General features: G+C 37.7%; 1 protein-coding gene across 1 annotated transcript in view; it reads left to right on the top strand.

Annotated features, from left to right (window-relative positions):
• The window catches only part of LOC101649504 (A disintegrin and metallopeptidase domain 3), a 149,656-nt gene that overhangs the window by 30,261 nt on the left and 106,467 nt on the right, over positions 1–12,928 (top strand). The window contains exons 6-7 of the mRNA XM_045286863.1: positions 8,945–9,021; positions 11,088–11,265. Coding sequence (XP_045142798.1) covers positions 8,945–9,021; positions 11,088–11,265 — 255 coding nt within the window. The remainder of the gene's footprint in view (positions 1–8,944; positions 9,022–11,087; positions 11,266–12,928) is intronic.

Raw genomic sequence — 12,928 nt, 5'->3', positions numbered from 1 at the left:
TGAGAATAGTTTCTCCTAGTTTGTACCTTTTTATACTTTAATAATATTATTAATTAATCAGAAGGTTTTCATTTTGATGAAGGTCAACCTTTGTACCTTTTTATGACTGGTGTCATTTATGTCACTCTCAGGACTCTGAGCAGTTTCAGTCCCAGAGTCTCATTTATGCCGAGGGTTTGCTTTTCTGTCCTTGTGGTTCCCCTCCCTCGGTCTGACGCACAGCAATACCAGGTCTCCTTCTGTATAATAGTAGTCATGTACAATATTTGTCCTTCTGTGATGGGCTTTTTTCATTCTGCAGAGTGCCTTCCAGGTTCATCCATGTTAGGAGGTGTGGTGCAGGTTCCTTGTTATTTCTTAATATTGGGAAGGATTCCACTACATCTGACTGAGCCTGGGTTCTCTAGAGAAGCAAAAGCAATGAGGGTTATATATGTATATATACAGAGAGGTTTCTATGAAGGACATGGCTAACACGATTGTATACAGGGCAAGCCCCAAGTCGATGGGTCATATGCCAGGCTGGAGGCTTCCCTTGACGCTTATAAACTGTAGGAGTGGATGAACCCAAGATTGGCAGGTCAGAAGACAGGCTTCTGGCTTAGACAAATGAATCCAAGGTCGGCTAATAAGATGGCAGCCTGCTGATGACTCCAGGATTAGCAGGCTTATTACTCATATCCAAAAACTTGGAGGTCAGATGATGAGTCAGACATTCAAATGGAACTCATTGCCATTGAGACAGTATATCTACTTATATTAGGAGCATGCACCACAACCCTGAGATCTCAACATGGGGGAATTATGTTTTAATTACCAAACCAATGAAAGCCTGGTCTAGCCATTTTGACAAAATTTGTAATGATGAAAATATGGATGCATCATTAGTTGTTTATCCTCTCTTGGTTTCTTGAATGGGTGTTTTCTCCTCTCATCCTAGTAGGGAAAATTTCTTCCAAGATTTATTGTACCATTTTCTCTGTAGAAGAGGTTTTGTTTCTTCCTGTCCCAGAAATCCAATGAAGGGTAAGTTGTTCCTCTTGACAGTGTCCTGCATATATGTTAGGCTTTTGTAGGACTTTTTGGTAATTTTTTTGATTTTTCCTTTCATCTAATGCACTCAAGAGATTTGTCTTCAAGCTAAACACCCATCCATTTCTTTTATTCTATTACTATTACTCTGCTTTTAAGAAGTATTATCTAATTCTGTTATCTTAGCATTCATCATTTGTATTTCAATTTTTTGTTGTTGTTGTAATGTTTCTAGTTTACCCCATTTTTCTTGTTTTTAGTAGCTCTCTCAATCTCTTTCTCTGTCCATTGGCAGTAGCTGAACTCTGAGCTCTTTTTCTGGTAACTCCAGAGCCATCTCTCTTCTTCTTCTTTTCCCTCCTCCTCCTCCTCTGTACATTTCTATGGGCTTTTGACCTTGCTCATCACTTGTTTGTGTATGTTTTCCTTGTGCACTGCTTTTCTGCTGTCTCCATGACATAGCGATGCAGCTGTTAGGGTTAGGAGGGAAGATGGGCTATGTGGAGGTAGTTGACCTTGTGGAGTGGTGCAGGAAAGGATTGATAGGAACTACAAAACAAAATAGGAAAAGTGAGGGAGAAAAAAGGTAAACAAGAAAAAGAAAAGAAGAAATAAGAATAAAAGTTTAAAGGAAATTAAAATAGAATTAAAATAATAAAAATCAACGAGATAAAAAATATATTAAAGGAGCAAAAGAATCAAGATTTTAAAAGGTAAATATGGTTGGGGCAGGGAAGGTGCTGTTCCGGTGGGTTGTTTCCTCAGTGGGATGAGTGACGTTGGCCTTGGCAGGTGAAAGGGGGCAGAGTTGGGTGCGTATCCTACAGCAGCTACGGCCAGTGGTGGGGCTACCTTGGCAGTGGGCCTGCATCCTGGCAATGGGAGTGCCTAGTGGCAGCAGGCAGCTAGGAAAGAGCCCTGAGCGCCCCAGGAGAGACTTCGCTCCTCCCTTACCTTGGTCTACCCGCTCTCACAGTGTTTGTGGTGCAGGCACATCAATGCACTTAGCTTTTTCCCCCCCAAGTCTCCAGTCAGCTTGGATTTGCCTTCTCATTCAATTTATCCTGGTTGTTGTTGAGGAGATAGTCTTGTGCTTGTGACTCCCTTGCCCGGAAATCCCATTTCTGCTTTTTGTTTATTTTTGGCTAATCGCAACAATGAGCATGAGTGTACATATATCTGTCACTGTACTTATTTTTCTAAAATATATAGCAAGTATTGGGAGTGATAGATTATATGGCATTTGGATTCCAAAATGTTAATGAAGCATCCTACCACTTCGCATGGTGGTGTACTATTTTAGAGTTTTTTACTAAAAATTGTTTTTCTCTGGAATGACTTTGGTGAAGTGACTGGTCATGTCTTTTGCTCATTTTTATTGAATTATTTCTCTTTGTTTTCAGAATCCTAGAGGTTATTTCCTTGCCCAATAGAGAATTTCCATTCTCTCTCTCTGGCTTCTCTTTTTACTTTCTATGAGTATCTAATATAAAGAAGCTTCTAGTCATCCAGTTTGTCTTCCACTGTTTATTTGTTTCCAATTTTTTTTAGTGTATGTATGCCATAGATCAGGGCCCCTAAATGTATTCCTAATTTTTCATTGATATCCTGTGTAGTTTTACATTTTTCAGTTAGGCTTTTGATGTGTCTGAAGTTCACTTTTGTACATAGTGTGAGGTATGAGCCCTGTTTCATTCCCCTGTAAAAGAATATCCAGTTTTTCAGCACTTAAAAAATATTTCAGTTGTTTGTTTATAACAGTTTTGTTGGCATTTAATTCACATATCATACAATTCAGTAGTTCAATCATGTTGCAAAGAGTTGTCCAATCACCTCCACAATCAATTTCAGAACATTTACCTTATATACTTGAGTATAAGCCAACCCGAATATCAGCTGGGAAACCTAGTGTTACCACAAAAATGGCATGAAAATGTGCTGAAAAAACCCGGCTTATACATGAGTACATACGATCCTTCCATATTGTATTCATTGTTATCAGCACCTCATTTCTTCCCAACCTCCCCTGCCATACCCTCAAGAAATCATCAATGCAGTTACTGTCTCTATAGCTCTACCCATTCTGGATTTCATGTATAGAAAAACACATAGGTGAAAAAAGACAAATAAACATTACCCTCTGCACGATATTAAGGCCATCCACATCCCTGGTCTATGGCTAGCAGAGATTCACCTGAGGCTTAATCCTTGTGTAGTCTCCATTGTCATCCGTAACCTTATGCAAACCAAGTGTTCACAATTTAAGCTCTGGTACCATTCCCTCCTTCAGGTTTGGCTTTTACTATTTATAATCTTTAGATAACACAGAGTGATGTGGTACTATTTTAAAAAAGGTTCATATTTAATATTTTCTGGAATATTGTCAAAGATAGATTTCCACGGGTGGATTGATTTGCTTCTAGTTTTTCACTTCTTTTCCGTTAGTCTGGTGTCTCTCATTTTGTCTCAGGTCGTGTTTTGAGATTGGGAAATGAGAGGACTCCCACTTGGCTTTACGTCTTTAATGTCTATATAAATGTAGATGTATACCTTAAAGAAGAAAAACCAAGTGGGATGCCCTATACATATAAGGCCCGTGTGTGTGTGTGTGTGTGTGTGTGTGTGTGCAGTGCTGTGGAGTCGATTCTCCCCCATAATGGCCCCGTGCACACCAGAATGAGACACTGCGGGCCCCTGTGCCATCCTTACAGTTGTTACTATGCTTGAACTCATTGTTTCAGCCGAGGTGTCAATCCATTTCCTTGGGGGTCTTCCTCTTTTCACTGCCCCTCTACCTTACCATGCCTTTCTCCAGGTTCTGATCTGTCCTGAAAATATGTCCAAATTATGCAAGATGATGTCTTGCCATCTTCGCGTCTAAGGAGCACTCTGGCCATACTTCTTCCAAGACAGATCTACTTGTTCTTTTAGCAGTCCACGGTGCTCCCAATATTCTTCTCCAGCACCGTAGTTCAAGATGCATGGATTCTTCTCCTGTCTTCCTTATTCAGTGTCCAATTGCCACATGCATATGAGGCAATGGGAAATACCACGATCTGGGTCAGGCACACCTGAGTCCTCTGGGTAAAAATCTTACTTTTCAATATTCTCAGAAGGTCTTGTGCAGCAGGTTTACCTAATGCAATGTGTCTTGATGTCTTGATGGCTGCTTCCATGAGCACTGATTGTGGACCCAAGCAAGACGAAATCCTTGACAATTTCAACCTTTTCTCAGCTTATCATGATGCCACCTAGTGGTCCTGTTGTGAGGATTTGGGTCTTCCTTACATTGAGTCATAAACCATCTTGAAGGCTACATCCTTGCTCTTCCTCAGCAAGTCCTCCTCACTTTCAGCAAAGTCGTGTCATTCGCATATCTCAAGTTGTTAATGAGACTTCCTCCAATCTTGATGCCACAATATAACTGAGGACTTTATAAGCCATATAAGGACCATACAAACCTGACTTGCTGATGGTTTTCCCAGAATTGAATAAGTATGGTAAGAGGACACATCTCTGGGACACACCTTTCCTGATTTTAAACCATGCAGTATTCCCTTGTTCTGTCTGCACTACTACCTCTTGATCCATGCACAAGTTCCACATCTTCACAATAAAATGTTCTGGAATTCCCATTTTTTTTTTCAGAGTTACCCATTGTTTATTATTGTCCACACAGTCAAATGCCTTTACATAGCTAATGATACACAAGTAAACAATTTTTTCTGGCAATCTCTACTTTGAGCCAAGATCCATCTGACATTAGCAATGATATCCATTGTTCCATGTTCTTCTTTCATACTACTTAGATTATCCAAGGTCTGTTTCATTCCATATAAATTTGGTGATTAACTTTTCCACTTTTTAAAAGAAGGGTACTGGAATCTGAGTCAGAATTTTATTTTATCTATAGATTGCTTGGGTCAGTATTGACAATATTTTATCTATTAGCAGGATATTTTCTTCAAATTATGTAGGTCTCTGGTTTCGTACAGTGGTGTTTTGTAGTTCCTGAGGATTTTCTTCTCTCTGGTAAGATTTATTCCTATATATTCTATTTGTGGTGGGTAGCTATTATAAATTGCTTTCTTCTCCCTTTTCTTTTCATAGCTCTCTTTGTTCGTGTGAGAGTTCTGGTGTTATAGTTGTTACATGTTGGGGGGATAACTGCACGGTCCTCAGTTCAAATTCTCTAGCTGTTCCAAGGGAGAAAGACTGGGCTTTCTAATCCTGTTAAGAACTTCCTACTCCTGTAATGAGTTACAGTTTCAGAAATTCAAAGGGGCAGGGAGTTTGTTTTGTGTTTGTGTATTTTGTTTGTTAAGGTAAAGGCATCTGATTTACTTTTATACATTGGTCTTGTACCTTGCCACTTTACTAAATCTTTCAGTAATTATCTGTTGAATATTTGCATTTTCTATGAATTTGATCATATTATCTGCAAATGGAGATAGTTTTATTTCTTGTTTGCTAATTTGGATGTCTTTTTCCCTTCTAACTTACAATACTGGCTAACACTTCCAGCACAATATTAAGTGGGACTGATGAAAAAGGGCATCCTTGTTGGATTACTGTTCGAAAGTGGAATATGTCCAACCTCTCTCCTTTGAAACTAATGTTGGGTGTTGGATGTGTATATATGCTCTCAATCACGTTGAGGAATGTTCCTTCAGTTTCTATCTTGTTGAGGGCTTTTCTCAGAAATGCATTTTGACTTTTGTCAAATGTTTTTCTGTTGATTGATATGTCAAATGTTTTTCTGTTGATTGATATGATATGCTTCTTTTCCACTTTTAAAAAAATGTATATCTTTGTATAAGTATATTTGTATATGTATTTATATGTGTCGTATTAGTTGAATTTATTCATATGTATTATTATTTTAAATATCTTGTTGTGTTCTATTTGTTAGGATATTTTTGAGAATTAATCATCCAGTTCTTTTCCCATTAAGTATGATGAAATGCTAATGAGATGATTTTACTCATGGAGATCCTAAATGCTAATGAGATGATTTTTACTCATGGAAATCCTATGTGTTTTACAGAGTAGAACTGCTCAAAGGGGTTTTGGGTCTTCAATAATATATGTTCATAAATTTGAATAAATTCCTTTATATGGCTAGATTGGATAAAAGAGTTCTATCATTAAGTGGTATTTAATTGTGTTACACATTTACTGCTTCCTCTTTTTTTTCTTTACTCCATTTCCCTTCATCCTTCCCTGCCATACTCCTAGGTAATTATGCATCTAATTACTGTTTTATACATTTACATATCCTGAATTTCATATACAGAATATCATACAACACACAAATAGTAAGCGAACAACAGCAACCAAAAACACCCAACAACCATGAGTAGACAAAACATAGAAAAACCTCATTCAAAAAGAAAGCATACAATATTAAAAACGGAAACACCTTTGAAATGTATAAAAGTGAAATCAAATTATAAAGTATTGCATTTTAATCTAACTACATCCGGCATAATTGACTTTACATGCTCTCTGTCTGAGAACAAGGCTATTCACATTTCTTGACTATGGTCAGAGGTCATTCACAGGAGGCTTAATCCGCGTGTGGACCTTGCAAATGGATTTTGGCCTCTTACTGTCATCCTTAGCCTCTTGAAACCGGGTTTGAACACCCGGTTTAAGCTCTGATACCATTCCCGCTTCTGGATTTGGATTTTGTTATCTACAACCCCAGGATGACACAAGCTGGTGTGCTTCTTCCATGTGGACTTGGCTGTTACCTCATTTAGATGACTGCTTGTTTTAAGACAAGAATTTGAGACCCCAGAGAGGATTCTTTTTGATAGCCAGGCACCATCTGTTTTTTCACAGCACTTTGTTATAGTACCCATATGTACAGTGATCTCTTCATGAGGGTAGGTATGGAACAAGGTCATGTCACAAGAACCAATTATTCTTAGGTTGGGGTTATACTTAAGTGTGAGCCCCAAATTCATTGATGTATGTATGATTTTATGTGTGTATCTGGTTCAGTTTAGAGATATCAGAATCATTTTATGATAGAGAACACAATAAATTATCCCCCTGGGGTAGAAGGTAATGCGACTGATAGTTTCATGAATTTAGCTTGTGATATAGCATTTAAAAGGAAATTATAAAAGGATGTGCTTGTTTCAGACTGCAGTACACAAATTGTTGATTTGTACAGATGAAACTCTTAAGTGGCTGGACTCGATTTACCCAAACAATGGGGGTTGGTGGTAGAGGGGAAACTCTCAATAACACTCATTCACAAAGGCCAAATCATGTCTACCAGATTAATGCATGCCATAGGAAAGTAAAAAATGTATTAAGATAGTAAATATATGGTAGTACCAGGCCACCATTCATTTGGACACCTTCAAAGCAACAGGTCCCAACCAAAGTTTAAAGCAGTAGTTCTCAACCTTCCTAATGTCACGACCCTTTAATACAGTTCCTCATGTTGTGGGGACCCTCCACCCCCACCCACAAAATTATTTTTGTTGCTACTTCATAACTGTAATTTTGTTACTGTTATGAATCGGGTGACCCCTGTGAAGTTGGTTAAGTAGCTTTTTCATTTTGTTAATAGTTGTCAATTGGATTAGAATTGCATTGTATTTGTAGATTGCTTTCTGTAGTATTGACATTTTCACTACTTTGAGTCTGTGTAGGTATTTTTGGCTTTCTTGTAGTAGTTTTGTTTATATAGGTCTGTGATAGGGACGTTTATTGTGCCAAGCTGGCCAACAGGAACACGTGGGATTAATAGAGCAGTTTGATAGGAGGGCAAAGAGATAAATGGATTGGCAAGACCCATCTCTCTCTCTCTTGCTCTCTGGTGATCAGACCACCATGCTGCTGCCTCAACCTGTGAGCTACACTACTGGTGGGACAGCCAACCCAAGTATTGTGTCACTAGAGCTTGAGGTTCCTTTGAGACCAACTTCTCCATGCTGCTGGTGTATACATTGCTTGAGCTTCAGGCTGCCGGATACTGCTGTCTGGCATTGCTTGAGTTCACTAGCCCATCTGGCCTGCTTCCCTAAGTTCTTGAGCTGCTGACTATTGGTGACCCTCCATGCTGCCTGGGGCCGGACTGCCTGTATTGCCTTAAGGAAGACTCAGCTGTTTGCTTCCTTGACCTTGGACCCAGCTGCCCTCCTGAGTTGAAGGACTTCCAGTATATTAACTATTCCACACAAGTGAGTTGAACTGAATCCTCTGTACTGGTATGTGGACTAATTAGCTGTTATATGCCTTTGTGCTGTATATATCTCTATCTCTGTATCATCTATATCTATTTGTGCTATATCATATATATCTATATAATCATAAGTGTCCCGGTTTTGTTTCTCTCGAGAACCCCAACACGAAGTCTTTTGTTTCTTATGTTTATTCCTAAGTATTTTATCTTTTGTGTGGCTATTGCAAATGGTATTGTTTTCTTGGTGTCTTTTTTGAGAATCTCTTCCTTTATTCATCGGTATAAAGGAATTCAATCGATTTTTGTTTGTCAATCTTGTAACAAATTACCAAATTCCTCAATTTATAGAATTGTGGTGTGATAAGATGAATAATATGGTTATATATTTAAGTGGAATACAGATCAAGAAATGACAATAAAATTACTTTGGGGTATTTAGAAAAATAAGTTAAATAGTCACAGTTGACATCAATCAACTGCTGTTAATTACACTAATTAAAATTGTTCTGTACTATCATTCAGAAACAGTGGTTGAGAAATAAAGATGTTAACACCAGAAATTTAGAATGATAGCAAGAATTCTTTGGAGGATATAGAAGTCTTGGTTGTTAATTTGCTCAAGAGGATTATGAAGAAGGGATAACAAAATAAGAGATGCAATAAATGATTAATAATGGTGTGATGGCTTCCAATATTCCTTTTTTTAAGGTTCATTGCTTTTATCAAGGATATGCTGCAGAAATTTCTCACTCAGTAGTGACACTTAACATCTGTTCTGGCCTCAGGTAATGGTTGTTTATTAGTGCTATGAATTACTGAAGATGCTTCATGATTTTCAATTTTAATACATTTCTTAAAGAATATAGTGAAAGGCAAAGTAAATGCAGATTTTGTTGTAACTTAATTACATCTGTTCCCCTCAAAGTTCTATTTTTTGTGTGTCTTTTCCAAGGTAACAATTATAAAATGTACTTAGGAAAACTTCAGAGTATCATTAAGAATATATACATGTAATTTTAAAACTTTATGTTGTTTTGATGAAAATATACAAACCAAAAATTATAACATTTAACAAATTTCTACATGTATAATTCACAGACATTGATGATATTATTCAAGTTTTACAACCATTCTCTCTGCATTTACCCTAAATATTTCAAGATCATTGGGTCAAATTTAGAGGGGGTTGTACCTAGCACCTTCCTAGGTGGCCTATGAGGGAGAAAGGAGCAAGCTCCTTCTCAGATGGCTCTTTCTCTGGATGGCCTGGGATAGTCTAATTAGGGTGCTGACTGAGAGACGGGGTCCAAGTTAGGTGGCCTGGGTGCTCAGTTAGCTAGCACATCAGCCAGAATACATGGCCATTGCCAGAGCCTTTCTAGCTTAGCATTTTTGGCTGTGGTTGTTCAGTTGCTCAGTTACTTGTGCTCACTTCTACAGGGACAGAGAAATGCTGGGCTGTAGGGGAGTTAACCGGTGAGCACCCTTGTTAGCCAAGAGGGTTCAGTCCAGGGGTGCGTGTATGCCCAGGTGTTCACCCTCCCAGGTATACCAACACACTCAGGGATAAATTAGGTGGGTGGGCCATTTGGATGTCGAGTGTGTAGAATTCACACTGGATGGAGAATTAAGTCTGTTAAGTCTGTCATGAGATTGGTGGCTTTGTCTGGTAGGGGGAAGGGATAGGATTATCTTCCCTTTCCCATTACCCTATGCCATTTCCACTGTCCTTGGACTTCAGGGGGTCTTGGCTCATTAACCTATTGGGTTGATCTATGGACCATTTGATATCCACTCTCTCTTCCCTGATGATTTTCTCCTGGTTTTGGAGAGGGTCTCATTGTGGTCAATTGAACACCTTGACTTGGTAGTCTCCTCCGTTAAGCTTCTCACTAACCTTTCATGTTCCTATTGTCAATTTGATTTCACATATTTAATTCTCTAAGAAGCATATGAGGCTGAACACAAGTTTGGTTGAAAGGGGCTCTGGCAGCAGTGCTGAGTAAGCACTAATTTTAGACTGCTAACCACAAGATCAGCAATTCCAGCTCACTATCGACTCCCTGGAGAAAGTTGATCAAATCTGCTCCCTTAAAAATTCATAGCATCAGAAACCTTATATAAGGTCATTATGAGTCAGAATCTATTCTGTGGCAATTGTTTTGTTGGGTTTGGGTAAAATTTGATTCAAATAAGACTCTAAAAGATACTTTTAGTTTAATGTTTAACTTTTAAGGATTATATCTATGCAATTTGGGAGTTCATTCAGCTTCAATGACACTTGAAATTGAATTATGTAATATAAATTAAACAGTGATACATGTGGTTTAAATTTTTAAAATTATGCAGAACATTTACTTTCAAACGCTCATTTCAGAATATCTTCTATTATGGCATAATGTAACAATCATAGCTGCAAGGTGGGTAGGCAATGATCTTCTATGCATGTAGAGCAGCGATTCTGAACCTGTGGGTCGCGACCCCTTAGGGAGTCGAAGGACCCTTTCATAGGGGGTGCCCAATTCATAACAATAGCAAAATGACAGTTATGAAGTAGCAACGGACATAATTGTATGGTTGGGTGTATGAACTGTATGAAAGGGTGGCAGCACTAGGAAGGTTGAGAACCACTCATGCATAGTCTTAGCCATACTGGAATCACTTCTACTGTATGCCAGTCCAGAAGAAAGTATAAAATATGGGTTTGCAAGTTAACTCAGTGGATTATTCCTAGAAGTTATTTCCCAAATACCACTATCAAATTAATACAAACATTTTAATTTCATAATTATTTATATTTTTCAATTGCAAATTTATCCAAGTTGACTCTTATACTCAATTTAAATTTCAGGGGATTGCTGCAGTTGGAAAATGTCAGTTATGGAATTGAACCCTTGAAAGCTACAAGTACATATGAACATATACTTTATGAAATAGGAAATAAGAAAATGGATTTTTCCCCCTTGCAAAGAAATTATACTACAAAACAAATTGGGGATAATTTCTATCGGATTCTTGTAAAATCAAAAGTAAGTAACTCCTTTAATGACATATTTCCTTGTGTAACATTGGATATAGTATTTAACATTGAAATTTTAGGGATTTAAAGGATAATTCATTTTAACACATTTTGTTTATTATCATTAATATTGAAAACATACATAATTTAAAATAATAAGAATTATGGTAACACAATTTTCTAATTGCAGTTAGTTTGTAAATATGTATTTTGTTGCATTGTTACTAATCTGCTTTCTTCACTAATACATTCTAAATTGTATGATTTCTTCCTAATCATTTCTGCATTTAACATATTCCCTTTGTTTAATTTACTATTTTGATAGAAAACATAAAAATAAAATTGATCAAGGCTATACACTAGAAATTGTCTCAAACTCCGTTATTTAGGGATGAACACTTGATTTTTTAGTATTTCTTTCAATCCTTTTCCTATGCATAGTTAGAAATACTCATTTACAAATATGTACTTTTTTTACATGAGAAAATGCTTAAAATGAAAATTATAGAATTATATAGCTCATTTTGAAAGTTTCTACTCGCTATTAAAAATATCGTGGATCCAAGCAACATGAACACTACTCCATTTATAATAACGCTGCCTATTGGACCAGTTGTGAGCACGTTGCCTCTGTTTTCATATTGTAGGCTGCAATCCTGGGTCTTCATCACCAAGTGCTTCAAGTTCTCCTCACTTTCAGCCAGCAAGGTTGTGTCATCTGCATTTTGCAGATTGTTAAGAAGCCTTCCTCTGATCCTGATGTCCCAGTTTTTCTTCATAGAATCTAACCATTCTGGTGATTTGCTCAGCATACAGATTGAATATGTATGGTGAGAGGATACAACCCTGCCACACACCTTTCCTGATTTTAAACTGCACGTCTTCCCTTGTTTTGTTCACACAAGTGCCTCTTGATCCATGTATCAATTCCACAGGATCCCAAGGAAGTGTTCTGGAAGTCCCATTACTTTTGAGACTATCTATAGTTTATGATGGTCCACAGAGTCAACTGCCTTTTTGTAGTCAATAAAGCACAGGTAAACATCTTTCTGGTATTCTTGGCTTTCAGCCAAGGTCCATCAGATATCAGCAGTGATATCCCTTGTAGCATATCCTCTTCTGGATTTGCCCTGAACTCTGGCAGCACCTTGTCAATATTGTGCTGCAACCGATGTTAGGTGATCTCCAGAGAAAGCTTTAGATGCCTGGGATATCCATTACATTGGTCCCTAGTTTGAGTTTCCTGTTGGGTCGCCTTTCTTTGCAATGGGTAAACATAAAGATCTCTTCCAATCAGTTGGTAAATAGTTGCTGTCTAAATTTCCTGGCATAGATGAGCGAGTGATTCCTTTGTCTTAGCAGCTTGTTGAAGCATTTCGATTGGTATTTCATCAATTCTGGGAGCCATGTTTTTGGTTAATGCCTGCAGTGCAACTTGGACGTCTTCCTTCAGTATCGATGACTCTGGCTCATATATACTACCTCCTGAAATGTAAAATGTTGACGAATTCTTTTTGGTGACTGTGTATCTTTTCATCTTCTTTTGATGCTTCCTGAATCATTGAATATTCGCCCATAGAATCTTTCAGTACTGCAACTTGTGGCTTGAATTTTTTCTTTAACTCTTTACATTTAAGATATGTTCAGCGCTCTAGATAAAGACATGTACATAT

The sequence above is a fragment of the Echinops telfairi genome, unplaced genomic scaffold, assembly GCF_000313985.2.
Source record: "Echinops telfairi isolate 266 unplaced genomic scaffold, ASM31398v2 ScPeMD7_9;HRSCAF=40, whole genome shotgun sequence".
NCBI classification, from domain to species: Eukaryota; Metazoa; Chordata; class Mammalia; order Afrosoricida; family Tenrecidae; genus Echinops; species Echinops telfairi.
This window is presented reverse-complemented; position numbering and strand designations above follow the sequence as displayed.